The 25,578-nt window shown below is 36.8% G+C and overlaps 1 protein-coding gene across 7 annotated transcripts in view; it reads left to right on the forward strand.

The window, feature by feature from the left end:
- Nucleotides 1-25,578, forward strand: part of VPS13B (vacuolar protein sorting 13 homolog B) — a 767,155-nt gene that overhangs the window by 457,589 nt on the left and 283,988 nt on the right. For all 7 annotated transcript variants that reach the window (XM_055431816.2, XM_055431817.2, XM_055431818.2 and 4 more), the window contains exons 31-32: nucleotides 9,010-9,213; nucleotides 23,840-23,966. In XM_055431816.2, the coding sequence (XP_055287791.2) occupies nucleotides 9,010-9,213; nucleotides 23,840-23,966 (331 nt within the window). The remainder of the gene's footprint in view (nucleotides 1-9,009; nucleotides 9,214-23,839; nucleotides 23,967-25,578) is intronic.

Consider the following 25,578-nt stretch of genomic DNA (forward strand, 5'->3'; position numbering starts at 1 on the left):
TCCATCATTATAGTATCACATAGACTATTTTCACCTCTCTCAAAGTCCTCCCACTGACCAACCCCTTTCAGCAATTGGTCTTTTTATTGTCACCATAGTTTTACTTTTTCCAAAATGACATATACTTGAAATTATTCAGTGTATAGCCTTTTCAGATTAGCTTCTTTTACTTAGTAATATGTCTTTAATGATCTTTATGTTTTTGTCTTGGCTTGCTAGCTCATTTCCTTTTTGTGTTGAATAGGATTTACCACAATTTATTTCCACATCCATGTACTAAAGAACATCTTTTGGATATACCTCAGTTGTGTCCAACTCTTTGCGACCCCATGAACTGTGGCCGACCAGATTTCTCTGTCCATGGAATTTTCCAGGCAACAATACTGGAGTGGATTGCCATTTCTTACCCCAGAGGATCTTCCCGACCCAGGGATCAAAACTGGGTCTCCCGCACTGCAAACAGATTCTTCACTGTCTGAGCCATCAGTGTGTTAGTTGCTCAGCCGCATCTGACTCTTTGAGACCCTCTAGGCTGAAGCCCACCAGGCTCCTCTGTCCATGGGATTCTCTAGGCGAGAATACTGGAATGGATTGCCATGTCCTTCTCCAAAAGGACATCTTGGTTTCTTCCAAAAATTATGAATAAAACTGCTATAAATACTGATGTGCACCTGTATGTATAGACATGTTTTCAGCTCCTTTGTGTAGAGACTAAGGAGTACAATTATTGGGTCAAATGGTGAGAGTATATTTAGTTCTGTAAGAAACTGCCAAACTATCTTCCAAAGTGGCTATACCATTTTGCATGCTTGCCAATAGTGTATGAGATTTCTAGTTGCTTCACTTCCTCACCAGCATCTGGTGTTGTCAGTCTTCTGGATTTTGGCCATTCTAATAGGTGTGTAATGGTATCTTTTTGTTTTAATTTGCTTCTTCCTGATGATATATGACGTGGAGCATCTTTTCATTATGCTTATTTGCCATCTGTATATCTTCATGAGCCTGCTCATATTTTGAAAACCATTTTTCTTCCTTATAAACAGTTATATTTCATGTCGTCTAATCCAGTTCGTGAAGTCTTTGAGTGTTTGTTTCTTCTGCCCAGTTAGTATCTCATTTCGCTTGGAATAAATCTGTGAAAATTCTTTGAGTTGAGATTGAGTTCATCTTATGAGAATTTGCTTTTACCTGTCATCTGGTAGCACTGTCTACCCGGGACTAGCTTCTCCAAATTAAAATTGTTTCACACCACATTAGCAACTCAAACCACAAGGTGCTGTCTTGTGATGGCAAAGTCTTAGAGGGATTTTTTTTTTACCTCTTCACCTTGTGGTAACACTAAGGTCAAGATGGGTAAGTTGATAAGTTACCTTGTCTTTTTTAACATGGACCTTAGCAGGGCTTTTTTCCATTAAAAAAAATTTTTTAAGATGTAAATACTTACAGATTTCCACCAAGTTGTAAATACATCTTCTGTGTCCCCTTTAACTAGTTCCCTTCAGTGTAAACTTTTCCCCAGTTTCATTGTGGTATGATTGACAAATAAAATTGTAAGATATTCAAAGTGTACACATTATGATTTGATATGTATACACTGAAAGGACTCCCTCATTGAGTTAGCATATCCATCACCTGGCATACTTACCCTTTTGTGTCAGAAGAACATTTAAGTACTACTCTCTTAGCAAATTCCAGTTTTGCAATAGTGTTGTCCACTGTAGTCACCGTGATGTGATAAATTAGATCCTCAGACCTTATTCATTTTATAACTGAAAACTTGTGCCCCTTTACCAACCTCTTCCTAATATCCCAACCCCTTAGCCCATGGCAACCACTTTTCTGTTCTCTGTTTCTATGAATTTGACTTTTTAAAAATTTCCACATGTAAGTGATATTATTCAATATTTGTTTTTCTCTGGCTTATTTCATTCAGCATAATATAAATAAGATGTAGATAAAAACATAGATATTCACAAATGACAGGGTTTTTTTTTCTCTTTATTTTATTTTATTTTTTTTATAATTAATTTATTTTTTTTTATTAGAGGCAAATTATTTTACAATATTATATTGGTTGGTTTTGCCATACATTGATATGAATTCGCCCCGGGTTTACATAAGTTCCCCCTCCTGAACCCCCCTCCCACCTCCCTCCTCCCTTTATCCTCCCTCTGGGTCATCCCCGCATGCCAGCCCCGAGCATCCTATAACATGCATTGACCCTGAACTAGTGATTCGTTTCACATATGACAACATACGTGTTTCAATGCCATTCTCCCAAATCATCCCACCCTCACCCTCTCCCATAGAGTCCCAAAGACTGTTCTATACATGTGTGTCTCTTTTGCTGTCTCGTATACAGGGTTATCATTTGCATCTTTCTAAATTCCATATATATGCGTTAGTACAAATGACAGGTTTTTAAGGCTGAATAAAAATTCATTGTATATACTGTTGACCCATCAACACTGTGTCATGGATTCATGCATACACTCTTTTTTTCAATAGTAAATACTGTGAATGTAGAGCCACTGATAAGGAGGAACTGTGGCTATAGAATAGAGAGTTAGTGCCACTAACCCCCAAATTGTTCAAGGGTCAACTGCATATGCTGTATTTTCTTGATCTGTTTATTCATTCACTGAGGGACAGTTAGGTTGTTTCCATTCAAGATATGGAAGAGGCTTTTGAGCAATGCTGCCATGAATGTGGAAGTACAGATATCTCCTTGAGATTAATGATTTCTTTTGGATATATACCCAGAAATGAGATTGCTGGGCCATATGCTGATTCTGCTTTTAATTTCTTGAGGAACCTCTGTTCTGTTTTACATAGGGGTTGTTTGAGTTTACATTCCAAACAACAGTGTACAAGGGTTTCCTTTTTTCCATACCCTTCCCACATTTATTACACCTTGTCTTATTGCTAATGGATATCCTAATAGGTATGAAGTGAAAATCTCATTATGGTTTGGATTTGCATTTTCCTGATAACTAGTGAGCACCTTTTCATGTACCTTTTAGCCAATTACATCTCTTTGGAAAAATATCTGTTCAGATCTTTTGCCAATTTTTTAATTGGGCGTTTTTGTTTTCTTTTTTCCTCTCTATGGAATTATATGAATTCCTCTTATATTTTGGATATAACCCCTTCAGTTCAGTTCAGTTCAGTTCAGTCGCTCAGTCGTGTCCGACTCTCCGCGACCCCATGAATCACAGCACGCCAGGCCTCCCTGTCCATCACCAACTCCCGGAGTACACTCAAACTCATGTCCACAGAGTCGGTGATGCCATCCAGCCATCTCATTCTCCGTCGTCCCCTTCTCCTCCCGCCCCCAACCTTTCCCAGCATCAGAGTCTTTTCCAGTGAGTCAACTCGTCTCATGAGGTGGCCAAAGTATTGGAGTTTCAGCTTTAGCATCAGTCCCTCCAATGAACATCCAGGATTGATCTCCTTTAGAATGGACTGGTTGGATCTCCTTGCAGTATAAGGGACTCTCAAGAGTCTTCTCCAACACCACAGTTCAAAAGCATCGATTCTTCGGCGATCAGCTTTCTTCACAGTCCAACTCTCACATCCATACATGACCACGGGAAAAACCATTATCAGACATTTAATTTGGAAATATTTTCATTCTGGAGGTTGCCTTTTCATTTTGTTGACAGTTTTCTTTGCTGAGTAGATTTTTAGTTCCTTGTAACCACACTTGTTTATTTTTGCTTTTGTTACCTTTGTTTTTCGTGTCAAATCCAAAAAATCATTGCCACGACCAATGACATAGAGCATACACCCCTTTGTTTACTTCTAGGAGTTTTATGGTTTTAGATTTTGCATGACTTCTTGCATAACTATAGTAATAGTGCATGCATGCTCAGTTGTGTCCAACCCTTTGCAACCCCATGAATTGTCCGTGGAATTCTCCAGGCAAGAATACTGGTGTGTGTTGCCATTTCCTACTCTAGGGGATCTTCCTGACCCAGGGATCGAACCCGTATCTCCTGCATTGACCGATGGATTCTTTACCACTGCATGCCACCTAGAAAGCATTGTATGTAGTACAATATCAAAACCAGGATATTGAATCAGTATGATCCACAGTTGTATTCAGATTTCACCAGCTTTTTTTTTTTTCTGTTTTTTTTTTTGTTTCTTCTTTTGATTTTTGGCCTTAACAGACGGCATATGGGTTGTTACCCCAACCAGGAGTCAAACCCGTGCTCCCTGTATTGGGAGCTCAGAGTCTTAATCACTGGACCACCAGTGAATTCCCTCATCAGTTGTATTCTTAATCATTTGTATCTATATGTCTATATGAGTATAATTTTATGCTGTTTTATCACATATGTACATTCATGTAACCACCATCACAAGACACAGAACTGTTCTGTCACAGGTCTTCCTAGGAGAGCTACTTTTAAATCACCCTTTCAAGACCTTCATAACCCCAGCTTTCTATGCAGTCTCCTATTAAGTAGAATCATCCATCTCCTTAAGTGGGCCTTGAGCTTTTTCTCTTCCTATGCACTTAGCAGAAAATCACTGTAGGATTCAGCAGAATCCTAAGAGGAAAACCTGACTTTGGCAGGTGCTCATTTTTTAGTGTTCCTGTTCTCAAATTTTTTGTGATGACTTTACACCTTCTATTCTCTGGCCAGCTCTGAAATGTATTTTAAAAGATGCTTTAAATTGTATTCAAGCATTTTAGTTATTTCAATCAGAAGATTCCCTCAGATTTTCTAACATGCCATATTGTGGATACAGGTAACCATGTAAATATTAAAAAGCATCTATCTTTATAGTTTTCATTAATAGTTCTTTCGTAGTTAAAAAAGTTGACTTTGTTATCTTTTCGTGCCTGTGCATCTGTGATTAGTTGGTAGTTAGGTATATTATTCATTCAGAACCATATAAGACAATGTACTCAAGGAATGGTCATTAAATTTATAATGGACCTCTTTATGAATGGTTTGGGCTTGCCTCGTGGCTGAGATGGTAAAGAATCCGCCTGCAATGTAGGAGACCTTGGTTCAATCCTTGGGTTGAGAAGATCCCCTGGAGGAGTGTGTGGCAACCCACTCCAGTATCCCTGCCTAGAGAATCCCCATGGACAAAGGAACCTGTCAGGCTACAGTCCATGCGATCACAAAGAGTCAGACACGGCTGTGTGACTAAGCACGTGAATGGTTTAATTTTCAGTCATACATTTTATTTATTTCTATAATAGTTTTAACATTGACATAATTAAAACAGAGAAGTTAAATAATTTCTCCAAGCTCATGATCGTTGGAAAATTTGAGACCAGCATTCATATGAGTCATTTGCTTATCCTGTTTTCTACAACTCACATTTAAGTGGTTTTGCAATTAACTTCTAAGATGGATTTATATACCCAAAATACTGTACATTTCTCTGAACTTTCAAATCAGGTTAAAATGACATATATTTTAATTTTAAAGAAAAAGAGAAAAATGTAAAATCTCAAATCCTGATTCTTAAAATTTTGAAATTGGCATGTTAAAAGCATTAAGCTATTGCTCAACGTACAATCCATTTTTGTGCTGAGAAGAACCACCTGTGGAAAGTCATGTTTTCCACAGATAGGTGATAAGAAGAAAATAGCTTGATTTAAGGTCAAGGCTAAATATGGGACATTTTAAGCATAGGTGAAAACTTTAATGATATTCAGTGCTTTTCTGATTTTTATATCATGATTTTTGCAGTTTCTCCATGTGCCAAGAGAAATGAAAAGGCTGATGTTAATGCTGGGCTAGGTTGCTTTGGTTATCTTTTAATATAGCACTAATTTTATTTCCAAGCATACCTTTTCTTTCTAAAAAAGGATTCTTAAAAGTATTTTGGTTTTCTTTAAAAGTAAGCTTAGGGAATTTATTGTAAAATGTAGAAACTATGGGGTCTTCCCTGATGGCTCAGTGGTAAAGAATCTGCCTGCCAATGCAGGAGACACGAGTTTGATCCCTGGGTATGAAAGATCCCCTGGAAAAGGAAATGGCCACCCACTCCAGTATCCTTGCCTAGAAAATTCCATGGACAGAGGAGCCTGGCGAGCTACAGTCTGTGGGGTCAGAAAAGAGTCAGACAGGACTGAGCAACTAAGCAACAACAGAAAGCACTGGCTAGTTTTGAGTAAATGTAATTTTTATATGGGAATAATAATGCAGAAAAATAAGCTAGGCTGCCAAGTGCTAATAGACTCTATGTCAGAGTCTGTTTGGCCCTACAGCAGAAGTTTACTGGGTAAAGACTGGATGTTCTTGTTGCTGTAGACAGATGCTGTTTCCAATTGAGATTTGCAAAGGTTTGTTTCAGTTCAAATCAATGACTTGAAACAACATTTACTAATTAATTAATAGTCAAGGCTATGGTTTTTCCAGTAGTCATGTATGGATGTGAGAGTTAGACTGTGAAGAAAGCTGAGCGCCGAAGAATTGATGCTTTTGAACTGTGGTGCTGGAGAAGATTCTTGAGAGTCCCTTGGACTGCAAGGAGATAAAACCAGTCCATTCTAAAAGAGAGCAGTCCTGGGTGTTCATTGGAAGGGCTGATGCTAAAGCTGAAGCTCCAGTACTTTGGCCACCTCATGCGAAGAGTTGACTCACTGGAAAAGACCCTGATGCTGGGAGGGATTGGGGGCAGGAGGAGAAGGGGATGACAGAGAATGAGATGGCTGGATGGCATCACCGACTCGATGGGCATGAGTTTGAGTGAACTCCGGCAGTTGGTGATGGACAGGGAGGCCTGGCGTGCTGTGATTCATGGGGTCGCGGAGAGTCAGACACGACTGAGCGACTGAACTGAACTGAGTAGGAGATGTAGTTTCTAACTTCAGGAAATTTATGCTATTTTGAGAAAGACTGACAGGTGATTGTGATGTTCTTGTAATTCTAAGTTTAGAAAGACCATAAGAGCACAGATTTAGGGGAAAGGGATTTTGAAGAAAGGGTGGTCAGGAAAGGCTTATTAGAAAGTGAAGTTTGAGGGACTAACTTGGTGGTCCCATGGTTAAGAATCCGCCTACCACTGCAAGGGACATGAGTTCAATCTTGGTCCAAGAATATCCCACATGCTCTGGGGCAGCTAAAAACATGAGCCACAGCTGCTTAAGCCCGTGTGCTCTAGAGTCCTTGCTCTGCAACAGAAGAAGCCACACAATGATTGAGAAGCACATGTACCACAACTAAGGAGATGCCTCAGATCTCTGCAGCTAGAGAAAGCCAGCGTGCAGCAGCAAAGACCCCAGAATAGATAAATAGAATTTTTAAAATAGTGAAGTTTGAGATGGGGCTTTAGAATTAACAGAATTACACCAGTATTCAAATGAAAGAACATTCTACCAAAATAGGGGTACTCACAAGGTTACCCCCTCCACCCGTACCTGCATTTACTCTCTTTATCTTTAGTTTCATTAAGGCAAAATGAAAATGTTCATGACCCATTTTATGGGTTCATGTAAAACTTTAGGCCTCCTTTTTTTGCATGCTCTTTCCTAGATACAACTTTTCTAAGTTGGAAAAAAGAAGATGCAAATTAGATTCAACACCCAACCTAGGAATACTGAGACTCCATCCATCTGTGTTTCTCTGCCTCACACTATGACTTCTTGACCAACGCCTGTTTCTTTCCTGTTTCCTTATTGTAACACCGTGTGATATTAATATTTCCCTACCTGAGCTAACTGATTGTTCATTTGCAGTTCTCTCCCTCCTCTTCTCTTCATTTGAATTCATTAGTCTTAGCCGTCACGTTGCGTGGCCTGATGCATGCCATCTCCATTCCTATGTGTCTGGGGACACCTGCCATCTTGAGTCTCAGTAGTCATCCACCTTGCATCAGTATTTGACCAACTTCTGGACATGGTCTGACCCTCACTGTTTACTTACTCAAGACATAGTCTTGATCACATTCATACTGTCTCTCTGTAATTTTCACACTAGGACTCAAGTGATTTATTCCCTCTTCCTCCACTAATTTGTTTCATTAGTGTTCAGTTGATGTAACTAATTGTATTTTTTTCTAATCTCTACAATTGTCTCTATATTTGTAACATCTGTTTTTATTCTCTATGTAATTTCAATTTTTTATTGATTGAAACTTTCATGGAGGAAAAACGTTGCTTTCCTTTTGGTTACTCATTTTAAAGAATTTATGAACCAACATAACCAAAAAATTCCCAACTCTTACAAACTTAAACTTACCTGGCTTGAAAATCCCAAACCCTGTTCTTATCCTATCACACTGCCTTGCTATTTCATTCTAAAACCTTCATGAAAAATTTAACCATTTACTTTCTCTAATCTAGCTTTAAGCTGCTGATAATTTTATTCATTTGCTTAGCCTTGGGTCCAATAAGATGAAAGTTCCAACTCTATATGGGCCAGTAATCCTTACTGTATTTCTACATCAATAAGCAATGAAGTTTTATCAATAATTTAGTCTATGTAGTAGTGGGTTATATAAAGAACTAAAGGGAAAGGGTAGGGGAATTAAGTAAATTCACAAAGCTTCAACACTTTTCCTAACAAGACATCAAAGTGCTGAGGAAAAAAAGTAGATGTTTAACATTGGAAAGAAGACAGGGTTTTGAAGCAAAACCCAGATTTAACTTGCAGTTTTGGCCACATACTAACTCAGTTAACTTTGGCTAAGTCTTTCAACCACTCTGTATTATTTTCTCTTTAGTAAAAAAGGAGGTGATAATACAACCTCACAATAGCTCAAGGATTTAAATCATATATGTAGAAGTATTTGTTTAGAAAAATAACAGTGCTGAGAATAACGTAAGAACTTATTATAGAGTAGATACACTAAGTACTAACTTTTTGATATAATTTTTAAATCATTAGTGTTTGGTAAGTTTATAATACCTGCTTCATAGATTTCATTAACTTAGTAATCCAAAGGGGGGGGAAATGGTAATAGCAAGATGTTAGTGAGCAAAATAAGCATAGAATACTTACTTTATCTGATTACTTTTCTTCACTGCCTTTACAGAAGAGCCTTGAATTTAGGAATTCTTCGGGACCCTGGGTCAGAGATTGAAGACCGACAATACCAAATAGATCTGCAGTCGATCAATATTGGTACTGCTCAGTGGGATCAACTGAAACCAGAAAAGGAAAATGGCACAGGAGGGGTGCTAACAGAGACTGAAAGAAATTCTCAGAATCCAGCCCTTGAGTGGAATATGGCCAGCAGGTAGGAAATGGTTGAGAAACTTTTTCCACATTCTAATATTTCATTGCTAGAAGAACAGTTAATAGACTCTTGAGCATGCCAAACCTAAGTGTTTCGGTATTGTTTCTGCATTTCATAAAATATGTCTTGTAATTGTAGCTGATGCTGTTGCTTGGACTCCTGTGAGTCCTACTGCTGTTACATTGCAATTATTACAATTTTATGGTCAGTGTCAGAATTTTTTTTAAAAGCTTGTTATTTGATGAAAAATTCCGTTTCAGACTAAGGATTCATTCACATTTCCCTTAAAATCCACTATATTCCAAGTCAAAAAACTATTAACTCTTTCCTTATCAGATTCTTGTGCTTATTCGCTTTGTAGATCTTTAAAAAATTGTTTATTCAAGTCTTTTGCCCATTTTTAAATTGAGAGGTCTTTTTGTTGATGATTTATAGGAGTTCTTTTTTTATTTATTTTTTTTAATTTTAATAATTTTTATTGAAGTATAATTGAATCACAGTTTTCTGTTAATTTCTGGTGTACAACATAGTGATTCAATTACACATGTGCATACATATTCTTTTTCATATTCTTTTCCGTTAGGATTTATTGCAAGATATTGAGTTTAGTTCTCTGTGCTATACAGTAGAACCTTTTTTGTTTTAAATGTAGTAGCTTGTATCTGCTAATCCTACTTTACCTTCCCCTTCCCCATTTCCCCTTTGGTAACTGTAAGCTTGTTTTCTATGTATGTGAGTTGATTTCTGTTTAGTAAATAAGTTAATTTGTACATATTTTTAGATTCCACATATAAGGGATATCATATGGTATTTCTCTTAGTCCAAGTTACCTCACTTGGTATGGCAATCTCTAGGTCCATCCATGTTGCTACAGATGGCATTATTTACTTCTTTAATGGCTGGGTGGTTTTCCATTGTATGTATGTACCACATCTTCTTTATCCATTGATCTGGTTGATGGATATTTAGGTTGCTTCATAATTGTATTGCAGCTAGTGCTGCTGTGAACATGGGGGAGGGGGGGCAGGTGCATGTGTCTTTCTGAATTAGTTTTGTCCAGATGTATGCCTAGGAGTGGGATTGCTGAATCATATGCCAACTGTTTTGTTACTTTTTAAGGAACCTCCATATTGTTTTACACAGTGGCTGCACCAATTTACATTCCCACCAACTATATAGCAGGGTTCCCTTTTGTCAACACCTACTTCAGCATTTATTATGTGTAGACTTTTTTGAGGGTAGAGGAGAAGTGCCAGTTATTTTATTATTTTCATATAGAACAAACTTATAAGAATTTATACCATATAGAAATAGATTCCAAATGCACCATTACTCCTAGTACAACATATAACTAATAAGACAACCAATCAATTTCACTTTTCTTTTGAAAGTCATAATCACAGAACATGGCAATAATTTGTAAGTCTTAGAGTCTTGTGAGGGACTTTGTTCAAGTCATACTTTCAAGTATAGATTTACTTTATTAATAATAGATAAGTTAGCAATAGATATAAATTTTCATACAAGTTTTCCTGTGACACAAGAAAATAAAAAGATTGTTGTGAAGAGTCTCAAGATTTTATCAAATCAGATTCTCTGTACTAAATTTAGGACGCAAAACATCATTTCTCCCTAAACAAATGTGAGAAAAAAGAGATATATTCTTTACTTCTTTTTTGAATAGACTTTTTAATGATCGCCATTGTGACAAGTGTGAAGTGATACCTCCTTGTAGTTTTGATTTGCAATTTTCTGATAGTTAGCAATGTTGAGCATCCTTTCATGTGCCTGTTGTCCATCTGTATGCCTTATTTGGAGAAATGTCTATTTAGGTCTTTTGCCTAATATTTGATTAGGTTGTTTGTTCTGTTAATTTGTTGTATGAGCTGTTTGTGTTATTTTTAAAATTAAGCCCTTGTTGGTTACATCATTTGTAAATATTTTCTCTCAGTCTTTAGGTTGTCTTTTCATTTTGTTTATGCTTTCCTTTACTTTCATTGAGTCCCATTTGCCTTTATTTTTGCCTTTATTTCTATTACGTTGGGAGATTGACCTAAGAAAATATTGAAACGTTAGTACAATCTGTGTCAGAGAATTGTTTTGCCTGTGTTTGCTTCTAGGAGTTTTATTGTGTAATGTTTTATATTTAAGTCTCTAAGCCATTTTGAGTTTATTTTTGTGTAGGGTGTGAGGGGGTATTCTGCTCATTGACTTACGTATGTCTGTCCAACTTTTACAACACCTCTTGCTAAAGAGACTTTCTTTTCTCCGTTGTATAGTCTTGCCTCCTTTGTCAAAGATTAATTGGCCATAGATATGTGGGTTTATTTCTGTGCTTTCTATTCTGTTCTGCTGACCCATATATCTGGATTTTGTGCCAGTGCCACGCTCTTTTGATTACTGTATCTTTGTAGTATTGTCTGACGTTTGGGAGGATTATGCCGCTGCTGTGTTCTTTTCCCTCAATATTGGTTTAACAGTGCTGGGACTTAGTATGTAAATCTTTCACCTCCTTGGTGAGGTTTATTTCTAAGTTTTTTAATGCAGTCTTAAAAGAGAACATTTTCTGCTTTCCCTCTCTGATATATCATTGTTAGCATACGGAAATGCATCCAATTTCTATGTTATTTTGTGTATTTCAACCTTGCTGAATTTATTGGTACTATTCTGTTTTTGTGTAGTCTTTACACTTTTCTCTCTATATAGTACTATGTCATCTGCATATAATGACAGTTTTACCTCTTCCCTTCCAATCTGGCTAACTTTTATTTCTTTTTCTTCTCTGATTGCTGTGGCTAGGACTTCCAATACTATGTTAAATACAGGGGGTAGCAGTGGGCATCCTTCTCTTGTTCCAGATTTTACTGGGAAGATTTTCAGCTTTTCACCATTGAGCATTATATTGTTTTAACCCTATTATGTGGGTTTGTCACAGATAGCTTTTATTATGTTGAAATGTGTTCCCTCTGTACCACTTTGGTAAGCGTTTTTATCATGAGTAGGTGTTGAATTTTGTCAAATACTGTTCCTGAATCTATTAAGATGATCATGTGATTTTCATCTTTTCTTTATTTCCTTATATTGATTGACTTGCATATGAGGAACTATCCTTGTGACCCTGGGATAAATCCAACCTAATCATGGTGTAGGATCTTTTTTATATGTTGTTGCATTCAGTTTGCTAATGTTTTGTTGAGGATTTTTGCATCTGTATTCATCAAAGATATTTGCTTGTGATTTTCTTTTATGGTAGTATCTTTTTCTGGACTTGGTATCAGGGTGATGTTGGCTTGATAGAATGACTTTAGAAGTATTTCCTCCTTTTCAGTCTTTTTTAAAAATTTGAGGATTGGCATCAGTTCTTCTTTGTATGTTTGGTAGAATTTCTCAGTGAAAAGATCTGGTCCTGGACTTTGGTTTGCAGGGATGTTTTTTATTATTAGTATTATTACAGATTCTATTTCACTTCTATTGATGAGTCTGTTCCAGTTATCTGTTTCTTATGTGATTCAGGTTTGATGGGCTGTGTGTATCTACAAACCTGCCCCATTTCTCCTAGGTTGTCCAGCTTGCTGACTTGTAATTGTTCATAGTATTCTTTCAGGGTTTTTTCTTTTTCTGTGGTATGGGTTATTATCTCTCCTCTTTCATTTCTTATTTTGTTTATTTGGGTCATCTCTTCTTGATGAGTCTGGTCAGGGCTCTGTTAATTTTTTTTATGCTTTCAAAGAACCAGCTTTTGGTTTCATTCGTAATTTTGTTTCTATTTTTTAAGATCTCCATTATATTTATTTCCTCTCTTTTGCTGACTTTAGGTTTTGTTTGTCCTTTTTTAAATTGTTTTAGGTGATAGGTTAGGTTATTTATTTGAGATGTTCTTGTTTTTGAAGAAGGCACATGTGAGCTTTCCTTTTAGAACTGTTTTTGCTGCATCTCACAGATTTTGATGGGCTTCCCAGGTGTCATTAGTGGTAAAGAACCTGCCTGCCAGTGCAGGAGACATAAGAGATGTGGGTTTGATCCTTGGGTTGGAAAGATCCCTTGTAGGAGGGCATGGCAACCAGTATTCTTGCCTGGAGAATCCCATGGACAGAGGAGCCTGGCTTGCTATGGTTCATAGGGTTGTACAGAGTTGAACACAACTGAAACAACTTAGCAAGAAAGCAAGCATAGATTTTGAATGGTTGTGTTTTCATTATCATTTCTCTCAAGGTTTTTAAAAATTTTCCTTTTTCTTTTCATCACTGACCATTAGGTTTTTAGTGGTGTGTTGTCTAGTGGTCCTTGTAGTCATTTCCTTCTTGTTTCTCTTTCCCTGATTGATTTCTAGTTTCACACCCATGTGGACAGAAAATATACTTGAAATAGTTTTCTGTGCCCTTTAGCTTGTGTCCTACCATGTGGTCCATCCTACAGAATGTTTCATGTGCACTTGAAAATAATACATATTCTTAGGTTTTCTGGATGTAATTTTCTGAAAATATCAGTTAGTCTATCTGTTCTGTTGTGTCACTTATTGATTTTTGTGTCTGGAAGATCTGTCCATTAATGTCAGTGGGATGTTAAATTCTCCTATTACTATATTCTTATTAATTTCTTTTTTATGTCTATTAATACTTGTTTTATGTATTTAGGTGCTCCTTTATTGGGTGTGTGTATGTTACAAGTATGTATCCACTTGTTGTATCGATTCTTTTATCATCATGTGCTGTCCTGTTTTACCTTTCTCTGTGGCCTTTGTTTTAAAGTCTGTTTGGTCTGATGTGAGTATAGCTGCCATTGCTTTCTTCTGATTTCCACTTTGTGAAAGTTCTTTTTTATCCCATCACTGTCACTCTGTGCGTGTCCTTCACCTTAAATTGGGTCTCTTTCAGGTGGCGTGATGTAGGCTCTTGTGTCATTATCCAGTCTGGCACTCTGTGTCTTTTAACTGAAGCATTTAGTCCATTGACATTTGAGGTCGATAGATAAATATTTATGGCATGTTTAACCTTGTTTTCTGGCTGATTTTATATTTCTTTTTTGTTCCTTTCTTTTTGTTTTTCCTTTTGTAGTTTGGTGATTTTCTTTTGAACTATGCTTACATTCTGTTCCTTTTGGTTTTTGTGAATCAATTGTATGTTTTTGATTTGTGATTTCCTAGTTTTTCAGGTATGTTAAACTATTACTATAATTTTATAGTATATAGTTTTCTTTAGATTGATACTCATAGTCTCAAACACATTCTGGAAAAAAAAAATACGTTTTCCTACTCTCTTCTCCCACATTTTATGATTTGGTATCGTCTTTTACATCTTCACGTTTATCCTTTTGCTGTTCATTGTAGTTGTCACTTGCTCAAGTTTGTTTCATTTTGTTTTGTTTTTCAAATCTGTGTATTGGCTTTTTCAGCAATTTACTTTCCAATTGTGATTTTCTCTGTCTTATAGATTATTGTTTCTTTTGTATTTAGAGAAAACCTTTCAATATTTCTTTCAGGATAGGTTTAATATTGCTCTGTTCTTTTAGCTTTTGCTTTTCTGAGAAATTCTTTCTCTCTCCTTCTATTCTAAATGATAATTTTTTCTATATAATTTTTTCTATATAATTTTCTTTAGATTTTCACAAAATTTTGTTACATACAGTTGTTTTGAAAAAAAAATAAATAAAAATAAAATTGCAAAGGAAAAAAAAAAATAAATGATAATTTTGCTGGGTGAAGTATTCTTGGTTGTAAGTTTCTTCCTTTCAGAAGTTTGAATACATCTTATGACTCCCTCCAGGCCTGCAACATTTCTGTAGGAAATTAGCTGATAGTCTTACGGAGGTTCCCTTGGAACTAACTCTTCTTTTTTATCTTGTTGCATTTCGAATTCTCTCTATAACTTTTGCCATTTTAATTATGATATGTCACGATGTGAATCTGTTCAGGTTCCCTTTTTTGGGACCCTCTGTGCTTCCTTAAACTGAATATCTGTTTACTTCCCCAGGTTTGGGAATTTTTCACCCATAATTTTTTCAAATACATGCTTGATCCCCTTCTCTCTCCCTTCTCTTTTTGGAACCCCTATTATGCATGAATTGGCACACTTTGTATTACCTCATAGAGTTCATATGTTGCTTTCATTTTTTCTTGCCTTGTTTCTGTCTGCAGTTCTGATTGAGTGATTCGCATTATTCTGTCTCTTCCAGATAACTTAATCATTTTTCTGTGTCATTTAGTTTGCTATTCATTGCTTGTAGATTGGGTTTTATCCCCAGCCACTAGAGTGCTATTAATCCCCTTGGGTGTAGTGCAGGCATTGCAGTCTCAAAGCCACCAGTGGAGTAAATCCCCTGAAATAATGCAGCCCCTGGGAATCATTCAGATTTAAGTCCCACCTCCATGTGTGGGCCACCCCTGGCAGTTGCCTACTCCCAGGGCTTACAGAGGCATAGCTATGCCTGCTGTGAGCATTCTAAGAATGAGGATGCTATGATGGGGCCCTGACCTCTCTTTGGAGAGTGCTTTAGCAATGACAGACTTAGGATGTTGCACCTTTGACCACACTCCAGCCCCTCAGGCTGTCACTGTCCAGCCAACCCCAATCTTTTCTGCAGTCTGTCTTCTAAAGCTAGAGTTTCAGCACCCTAGTCCCCACACACACCAGCAGGCACATGTCTGAGGCTTAGGAGCAGATCAAGGTAGCCATGACCATCTGTGCTGGTTTCTTTCTGTTGTACCTGTGGCATTCTGGCTACTACACTCTCTCCTCTGAGCCTCTTAGGCTACCTTTCTATCCTAGCTGATTCCTAGGCGATGCAGGAGGGTCCCATGGTGATCAGAAATTTCCTCTTTCACAGCTCCCTTCCAGGAGTGCAGGTCCTATCCTGATTCCTTTATTTTTCCTTTGTGCTTCCTGGTTACGTAGTGATCTTTCCTGCAGCTTTGCTTTTATGAGATCTTTTGCCAGCATTTAGTTGGTATTCGGTGAGAGTTGTTTCACATGTAGAAGTATTGTTGATGTACTTGTGATAAGAGGTGAACTCTGCTTCCTTCTATTCTGCCATCTTGTTCTGGGCCAGGTCATCTTCATGGAGGAGGGCAGTGCCTGGGCGGCTCAGTATCATCTATTGTCCCAGATGCCTATATTATGCCTATATTATACTAGGAGTTTTATGGGTTTAATGCTTATAATTGGGTTATTAAGTTATTTTCATGTTTTTTTCTTTTTAAATAGAGTATGTGATAGAGTAGAGTTATTCATTTGCATATTGGATATCCAGTTGTTCTGGCACCATTTGTTTTTTCCCCAGTGGATGGTCTTTGCACCTTTGTCAGAAATTAAAGACTATTTTAATATCAAGTGTCCACCATGGAATATCTTTTACACTAAAGATACAAAGTAAAATAACTTATGATATGTGCCCATCCCTTACAGAGCTCATCACCCAATCAAAAAGACAGACTGGTTAATTAAATATTCAAGTACAGTGTGGAAACCATTCTGATAGACATAAATAAAGGATCTTAGGATTAGAGTAAGGCACATAAAAATTGAGATAAACACATTTCATGCACATGAGACATCTTAGGCAGATAGATGTGACATAACACATAAATAGAACGATAACTTACTCTAAAATTGATGTAGGCACAAATAGAAAATTAAAAGAAAGAAACTCTATGTATGGGTTTTCAGGGAAGGTTTCACAATGTATATGACTTGAATTTTTTTCCACAAAGTATGAATGGCAGGAGAGGGAAGGGAGCAGTTTGAACTAAGAAAGTTACTACAATTTAAAAACGTGCCCTGTTTTTTTTCATTTCTAAATAGCAATCACAGAGTATCATGCTTGGCACATAATAGGAAGTTAGTGAAGATTTGAGTGAACTGAGAAATTGAATGACAAAATAATTAAGTAGAGCTAGCAAATCAAGTGGAGAAGGCAGTGGCAACCCACTCCAGTATTCTTGCCTGGAGAATCCCAGGGACAGAGAATCCTGTTGGGCTGCCATCTATGGAGTCGCACAGAGTCGGACACGACTGACGCGACTTAGCAGCAGCAGCAGCAAATCAAGTGACTGAATGTGAGTGTTTCTGAGAGATACTCATTCAACTAAAGGAAATATTATATCTGATGTCGTTTAGTTCTGCTGATTAATCTTGACAGAAATATAATACAGAGCTTTAATATCATTACATTTTTTGTTTTTCAATAAATATTACCAGTAGAATTCAAAAGATACACAGTAAAGAATAATTTACTCCGCCCACCCATTATTAAATGACAGTCTTTATAATGCTTTATTCCTCCTGACTCGGGATTCCTCCTGACATGTTACTCACATTTTGTCTTTAATCATAATGTGTTTCTGTGTGTGTGATGGGGAGAAAGAAGCAGGGAAGAATCATAAAGAAGCATAAAGAATCATCAGATTTTAAAATTTGTAGATATTTTGCTCTTAAAACCTTAATTTTTTAGTTGACAGAATGTATCAGGGTTCAATCAGGTCAGAACAACAATTATAAGTGTTGTAACAGAGGGGATTTATTTTAGGAATAGCTTATCCATTTGTAGAAGTAGCTGGGTAGCCTGTATAAAAAATTTGTTGCACTCCAGGAAACCTGGGAAGCCAGCTTTGTCTGGTGGCTAGAGGGACCACCAAAGGCTGGTAGACAGATCTGTGGGAGGCTGTTACTCATGCTTCTGGAAGTTCAGCCTGTAGTTGCTATTGTCCAGCATAGCCAGAAGTCAGGAAAACGTCATGAAGGTGGAAAGAGTGAGGACAGGCTGGAATCTGTTGGCACTTCTTCATCATGTTTTCTCTACTATTTAAAACAGTGTAACTTACAGAGAATATTGTCCATTATCTATTTCTCTTCCACATTCCAACTCTCATGCAAATTTCTTTCTAAACTCTGAACTATTCTTCAGTTCAGTTCAGTCACTCAGTCATGACCGACTCTTTGCGACCCCATGAATCACAGCACGCCAGGCTTCCCTATCCATCACCAACTCCCGGAGTTCACTCAAACTCATGTCCATCAAGTTGGTGATGCCATCCAGCCATCTCATTCTCTGTCGTCCCCTTCTCCTCCTGCCCCCAATCCTTCCCAGCATCAGAGTCTTTTCCAGTGAGTCAGCTCTTCTCATGAGGTGGCCAAAGTATTGGAGTTTCAGCTTTAGCATCAGTCCTTCCAGTGAACACCCAGGACTGATCTCCTTTAGAATGGACTGGTTGGATCTCCTTGCAGTCTATTCTTAGCACATTATAAAACAAAAGCACTACAGAAAACTAAGTTTGAGGAGATTCTTTACTTGTCCAATGTCACTGAAAATACAGCTAAGTGTGAAACCCTGGTTTGCTTCCTCTTAGCAAACTACTTTTCTTGTACTCAATTCTCTGACCCCTTACACTTATGCTAAAGTTCATTGTTAGTAAATTGCTTTTTTTCTTTTTCTTTAGCAACCATTTTTACTACATCTGGGCTTATTTTATAATCTGAGAAAATGAAGTGCTGAGAACTAAAATAGCCCATACTGATGTTTGCCATGTGCAGGTTACACAGTAAAATCACTAGTGCTGTTCTACATGATGATTAGAACGTTGAGAGTGTCTGGAGTGGGGGTGGAGTGAGGGTAGGGGGATGGTATAGAAAGTTTATCTTGTAATTTCCTGAAAATGTCAGTAAGCCTAATTCCTCCAAGTGAGTCTGATTTTCTTGTTTATAATACTTAAAGATATAATTTGAACAGACTTGAAAGCTGCAATTAAAAAAATAAATAATTTATACTAAATACTTTTATTTGGCCCTCTCACTGTCTATGTTTTATTTCCTTGAGTAATTTATCTTTCTGACTTTATTGTGAGGAAATAGAACATATTTATTTGTTTGAGTATTTTGATAAACATGTATCAAATTACATGTATTGCCCTTTGGACTATTTTCCCCACATGTTGGATTTTTTTAAACATTTAAAAAAAATTCTTAGCAGGATGAATTTGAATTTCTCACATTCTTAAACTCAGTTCTGTGATTCACAAGATTAGTAGCATTGACTGTGTGGAAGTATAGCTTTGTGTTGATGTTAAAGTACCTGAAGCATAAATAATTGGCCTTAATTCTGAGAGATCATGTGCTCTCCTACATTTTTATTTTTTAAAAGTGATTACTCGCATGTTCATAGGAGCCTTTGCATATTTTGATTTATGATTGATCAAACGGATGTTTTCCAAAATTGTTCCCTTGAAATTATAAACAGGAATGTGGAAGGAAAGCATTTTCTTTGATTTTACTCTTCACCTTGAAAACCATCACGTATGTCTTTATTTGTGAAGATGTCAAGCTAATGCCTAAGTACATTTATAGGCTAGAATTTAGTCTAATTCCCATACTTTATAGATTAATGCCTGGGATCACCTAAACCTTCTTGAATTGTGTGATTTTATAATAATCCCATTAAACTTTTTCATAACTTTATGTGAGAGAATGTTTTCTCCTGCTGCTTAAAGTACCTGGGAACTGAGTGTGAAGGGAAAAGGGATCCTGGTGCAGCAGAAAGAAGCAGCCTGTTTATACTTCCCAACAGCCAACAAATATTTCCTACCTGAAGATATCCTTGGCAACTTGAAAAGGTGGCACAGAGATTAAAGGGCATAGATCTTGTTCAGCCTGACTCTTCTGTAGTTACTGGTATCAACTTGCCCTACAGGTTCAGTTGTGGAACCTCTGTTCCAACTGAGTGGCCTTAGCCCAGTCCCTGAAACTCATCTCCTCATAGGTGATTTGGGGCTAATAATGGTCCTTACTTCACGTACAGGGTTGCTGTGAAGAATTCAGTATCTAAGTCACAAAAGACATTTCACAAACTCTAAAGGCCGTCATAGGGTTTCCCACGTGGCACAGTGGTAAAGAATCCTTCTGCCAGTACAGGAGATGGAAGAGATGTGGGTTTGATTCCTGGGTCAGAAAGATCCCCTAGAATAGGAAATGGAAACCCAGTCCAGTATTTTTGCCTGGAAGATTCCATGGACCGAGGAGCCTAGCAGGTTGCAGTCTATGGGGTCGCAAAGAGCTGGACACAACTGAGCAACTGAGCATACACACAAGCATAGTTGCAGTAGATACTCAAAAAGTCAGAAAATATTTAAGTTGAGTATAATAATCATAGTAATATATCATATAATTTTATTTTAATTGCATTAGAAATTCAACACAAAATGTTACTGTTGGAAGGAAAAAAAATACACCACATACACTAAAATGGACTTTAACTCTTAACTAGTATTTATCAAATGACTTATCCTTGTGACTCTCTAAAAATGAGAGGAATCTGTATAAATAGGTACAGTTAATCAAATTATAATGAATAATTTCTCCAAAAGTATGTTATATATATTTATTGTTTATCATAAATGTGTGTGAATATTACTGTTTTTCATATTCAGCAATAGCTACTGAAATGGATTATCTCTGTTGATTGCCACAAGTCTTAAGTATTTTATGGTCTGTCTTTGTAGTATTTCTAGTTTACTAATTTGTAAAGTTATATCTAAAATTCTTTTTATCCATCTATTATATATTTAATTTTAGTAACTATATTTTTGTTTCTGAATGTTCTATTGTTTTTCAGATCTGTTTTGCCTTCTTTTATGGTATTAATACTTTGGTTTTTTTTCCTCGTGTGTTTCATCCCATCCTATATGTCTTTAATGATTTTAAAGAAATTTATTATATTGTCGACATGTGGAAATCCCATTATCAGAAGTTCTTGATCATGAATTTGATAATGGGGTTGAATTCTCTTCTTGCTAATAAAAAAATGATTTTGGAGTATATATGAAATCTGTATTTAGGAGTTTATCTTCAGTGGTCTTTGTTCCTTAGAATCCTTTTTGTCAGTTTGAAAGCATGTTTTCCAAGGAGACTTGTATCTATTTCTGACTGATACCCTGGGGTTATCAAAGGTCTGATGCCACTTTTATATAAATAACTTAATATTGGTATTCCTGGACCAACACACAGAATATAAATTACAGCTTCCAAACACACATGGGTTATTTCCCATTATTTTTCATTTTCTAATCATTTTTAAGTTGAAAAAAGAGAAAGATCTGTTTTTTTCAATAAGCTCTCTTGCCAAAACAGGCAGACTTCCTTGTTCTTTTCTATTTCTGATTGGAAGTTATTTTTCTGACCTTTTAGGCCCCAGATCTAAGTTGACATCTCATCTCAAAATCCTTGCCTGTCAGGGATGTAAGGATTAGCGTGGTGTCTCCATATGGCCATTAAAAATCTATTCCTGAGGTGGGCGGGGTGGGGCAGGGAGGAATCTATTCCCCTGGCTTACTGAGAGTAACTAAGACCCTAAAGTCATTAACGATGTCAGTTAATACTTTGAGTTTTACTTCCCTCTTATTTTAAACCCTAGACTATTGTCTAGTAAAGTATTGGCAGAATATAATTCTTGTTGCAGTTATTTCTGCAGTGTTTATTTTTTCCTTCTTTTGAATTCATCCTTGAAAATATTTGAATCTATAAAAAGTTTTATGATTTAAAAAAAAATGTATCCTTAACTGAAATATTTACCAGAGATAATACAAAAGAAAAGTTAGCACTCCATATACCAGTAAAGTTCTAGTTTTATGACCATTGACTTATTAAACTTTTTAAAAATTTTCTAACGCATAGATCTTTCGTATGTTGTGTGATTTAATTCACACAATGGGAAATAATTAGAATGTGAAGAAGTACTTTTTTCTCCCCCCATCAGTCCTTCAGTTAAAGTTTGCTCTCATTTGGTTCCCTGCCACCTTTTCTATTCTAAGGTATTTTTAATATATATTTTAGCATTCCCCTATGAGAGCACATCCGATGTTACATTTTGCTCACATTGGTCATTTTATGGAATTTGAGCTATTAAGCTATAATTGTGATGTCTCTCAGGATCTCAACTCTTCCTCTGTATTCAGATTTTAATACTTCTTCCTGCTACCCTCTATTCACCATATCGCTTAATTCTTTAAAATTGACTTTCTTGAAATCCAATACTTATGTGTCACAGAACCAGATGACCCAATTTGCTTTTTTGGCGAAGAGCATATAAAGCTCTGCCTATTGCCCAGTTCAACAAAAGATGCTAGTACTCTCTGGACTATTCTGGTAGAGAAAGATGTAGACAGACTTGAGTTTTATCTGTGCTTTTTCATGAGATAACTTATGCCAATTCTCTGATCTCACCTTGGTTTATAATAATAGAGACTAATAGGGACATATTTATAAGGAATGTAAAATTAATGGTTCCAGTAACTGTTGAGGTATGACTTGCTAGTAAAACATGGAACTGTTTCATCTCACAAAATGATAACTCAGAATATGAATAAGTAACTTAAAAAAACTTCAGTAAACTTAAAGATCTGTACTAGCACAAGTTTTGATTTCTCAGTGATATTTAAAATAATTAGCAATTTTGAATGTAGTATAGAAATAGTGTGCTAGATAACCATTCAAAAGATAAGAATGTATAAAGAAAAATTAAGATAGAGGTCAAATGCTACACTGGTATCAACTTGCCCTGCAGACCTATAATTGTGGAACCCTTGTTCCAGTAGGTGATGTGGAGCTAATAGTGGTCCTTACTTCACATACAGGGTTGCTGTGAGGAAGAATTCAGTATCAAAGTCACAAAAGGCATTTCACAAACTGTAAAGGCATTCATAGGGCTTCCCAGGTGGTGCAGTGAGAAAGAATCTGCCTGCCAGTGCAGGAGACACAGAAGATGTGTTCGATCCCTAGTCAGGAAGATCCCCTAGGGTAGGAAATGGCAACCCACTCCAGTGTTCTTGCCTGGAAAATTCCATGGACAGAGGAGCCTGGTGAGCTGCAATCTGTGGGCTTGCAAAGAGTTGAACACATCTGAGCACGCACACACACACACACATACACACACACAAAGTTATAATCTATGAACTCAGATGGTTCTTAGAATTTAAAAAAGAAAAGAGAGGTCAAAGATTAGATGAACATGCTTGTGAAACTAAAGAAATTGAAGAGAAGGCAGCTGTCAAGTAGAATGTTAGAAATATTAAAACTAGGAATTTAAAAATGATCACAAAAGAGTAAGATAATTTTTTTAACAAAAGAGATACTAAACTATTTGTAGAAACCAAAGGAATTAAAAATAGAAAAAGCAATTTATTGAAAGGTCCTAGAATACCTACTGAGTTTCTTGCCTACCAATGCAGGAGACATAAGAGACATAGGTGCAGTCCCTGTGTCAGGAAGATCTCCTGGAGGAGGGCATGGCAACCTACTCCAGTATTCTTGCCTGGATAATCCCATGGACAGAGAAGCCTGGCAGACTATAGTCCATAGGGTTGCAAAGAGCTGGACACAACTGAAGCAACTTAGCATGCACACGCGCAGGATAGTACTAATGTGAAATTGATTAATTACATCTGAATTTCTTGATTAGTTTTTTTCCTTTTATGACTCTGAAGTTAGGAATTGACTTTACAAAACTATGACTATAAAATACACAAATAGACACTCAAAATAATGAAATTTTGGCATACATGTTTGTAGTACAGAAACTTGTATAAATTTAATGAAAATTATCCTTATAAATGAAATGGCTAATTATTTTTTACTTTATCTTTTAGCATACGGCGGCATCAAGAAAGAAGAGCAATTTTGACTCCCATTTTAACAGATTTTTCTGTACGAATAACTGGAGCACCTGCTATCATTTTCACCAAAATAATTTCTCCGGAAAATATGCACACTGAGGTTAGAACTTAATTTAGGTTTTATTTTAGTCTGAATAATGGAGCAGCTTTTCTTTGTGTGTTTGGAGTTTTCATAGTTTCCGTGCACAGGATATCAAATTAACTTATTGTTAATGTTACATTGTGTCTAATCATTATTGAGCACTTTTTGTACTGTTTAGAGCTTCCCTGATAACTCAGTTGGCAAAGAATCCACCTGCAGTGCAGGAGACCTCAGTTAGATTCCTGGGTTGGGAAGATCCCCTGGAGAAGGGATAGGCTACCCACTCCAGTATTCTTGGACTTCTGTTATGGCTCAGCTGGTAAACAATCCTCTTGCGATGCAGGAGACCTGGGTTCTTTCCATGGGTTGGGAAGATCCCCTGGAGAAGGGAAAGGCTACCCACTCCAGTATCCTGGCCTAGAGAATTCCTTGTACTGTATAGTCCATGGTATCAAAAAGAGTCAGACACGATTGAGCGACTTTCATTTTATAGTACAGTTTATGTATTGCTTTTCATGTAATATTTGGGCTTCCCTGTTGGCTCAGATGGTAAAGAGTCTGCCTACAATGCAGGAGACCAGAGTCCTATCCCTGAGACCGGAAGATCCCCTGGAGAAGGAAGTGGCTACCCACTCTAGTATTCTTGCCTGGAGAATTCCATGGATAGAGGAGCCTGGAGGCCTGTAGTCCAAGTGTCGCCAAGAGTCTGGACATGACTGAGCAACTTTAACTTTTATTTTCTTTTTTCATATAATAACTCATTTAGCTGTCATAGTAATCCTATTAGCATCTCTTACTGTCCTCATTTTGTAGATGAGGAAACTAAAGCACGGAGAGTTAACCTGTCTAAATTTTCACAAGTAGTTAGAAGCAGAACATGGTAGGCCCCCAACTGGTCTGGTTCCCGCCATATACTCTTGATCTGCACAACCTCTTTCTAATAAAAGTAGCAATAATACTGACCGATTATTTAGCATTCTCACATGGATTATCTTACAAGGAGAACTCTACACGAATTACCTTATTTACTCTTCTCAGCATCCGTGAGATAGATATTATTAGTATACATATTTTATAGATGAGGAAACTGAGTTCAAATTAAGTAATTTTACCAACGTTACTAACCAGTTACTTATGGATCCAGGCTTGAAGTCTAACCACTATGCTATATTTTGCCTCTATGCCTAGAATAAAAATGTAATAATAATGGCATCTTTTATGTTATGTTTTTTATGTTATGTTAATTTATAAAATAAGTTATGCTGAAAACTTTATTAATTTTTAATCATTCATAGAGTTATAAGCGGTTGTTTTGAAAACTTTGGAAGTGTTAAACGTACTATTATTTTAAGGTGACAAAAGTTTATATCCTTCTGAGTTTTTAAAGAACAGTATTTTGTTATCTTATTTGGTCTTTGTAATAAAGAACTGAACTGAATTGAACTGAACTGAATAACCCTAATAAGGGAAGCCGGTGGCTCAGAGTTAGAGAATCCTCCTGCAATGTAGGAGATGTAAGAGATGGTGGTTCGATCCCTGGGTCTGGAAGACCCCCTGGAGAAAGGAATATCACCCACTCCAGTATTCTTGATGGGAAAATCCCATGGAGTAGGAGCCTAGCAGGCTCCAA

The sequence above is a fragment of the Moschus berezovskii genome, chromosome 16 (assembly GCF_049115385.1).
Source record: "Moschus berezovskii isolate FMDL1 chromosome 16, NW_MosBer_1.0, whole genome shotgun sequence".
NCBI lineage: Eukaryota > Metazoa > Chordata > Mammalia > Artiodactyla > Moschidae > Moschus > Moschus berezovskii.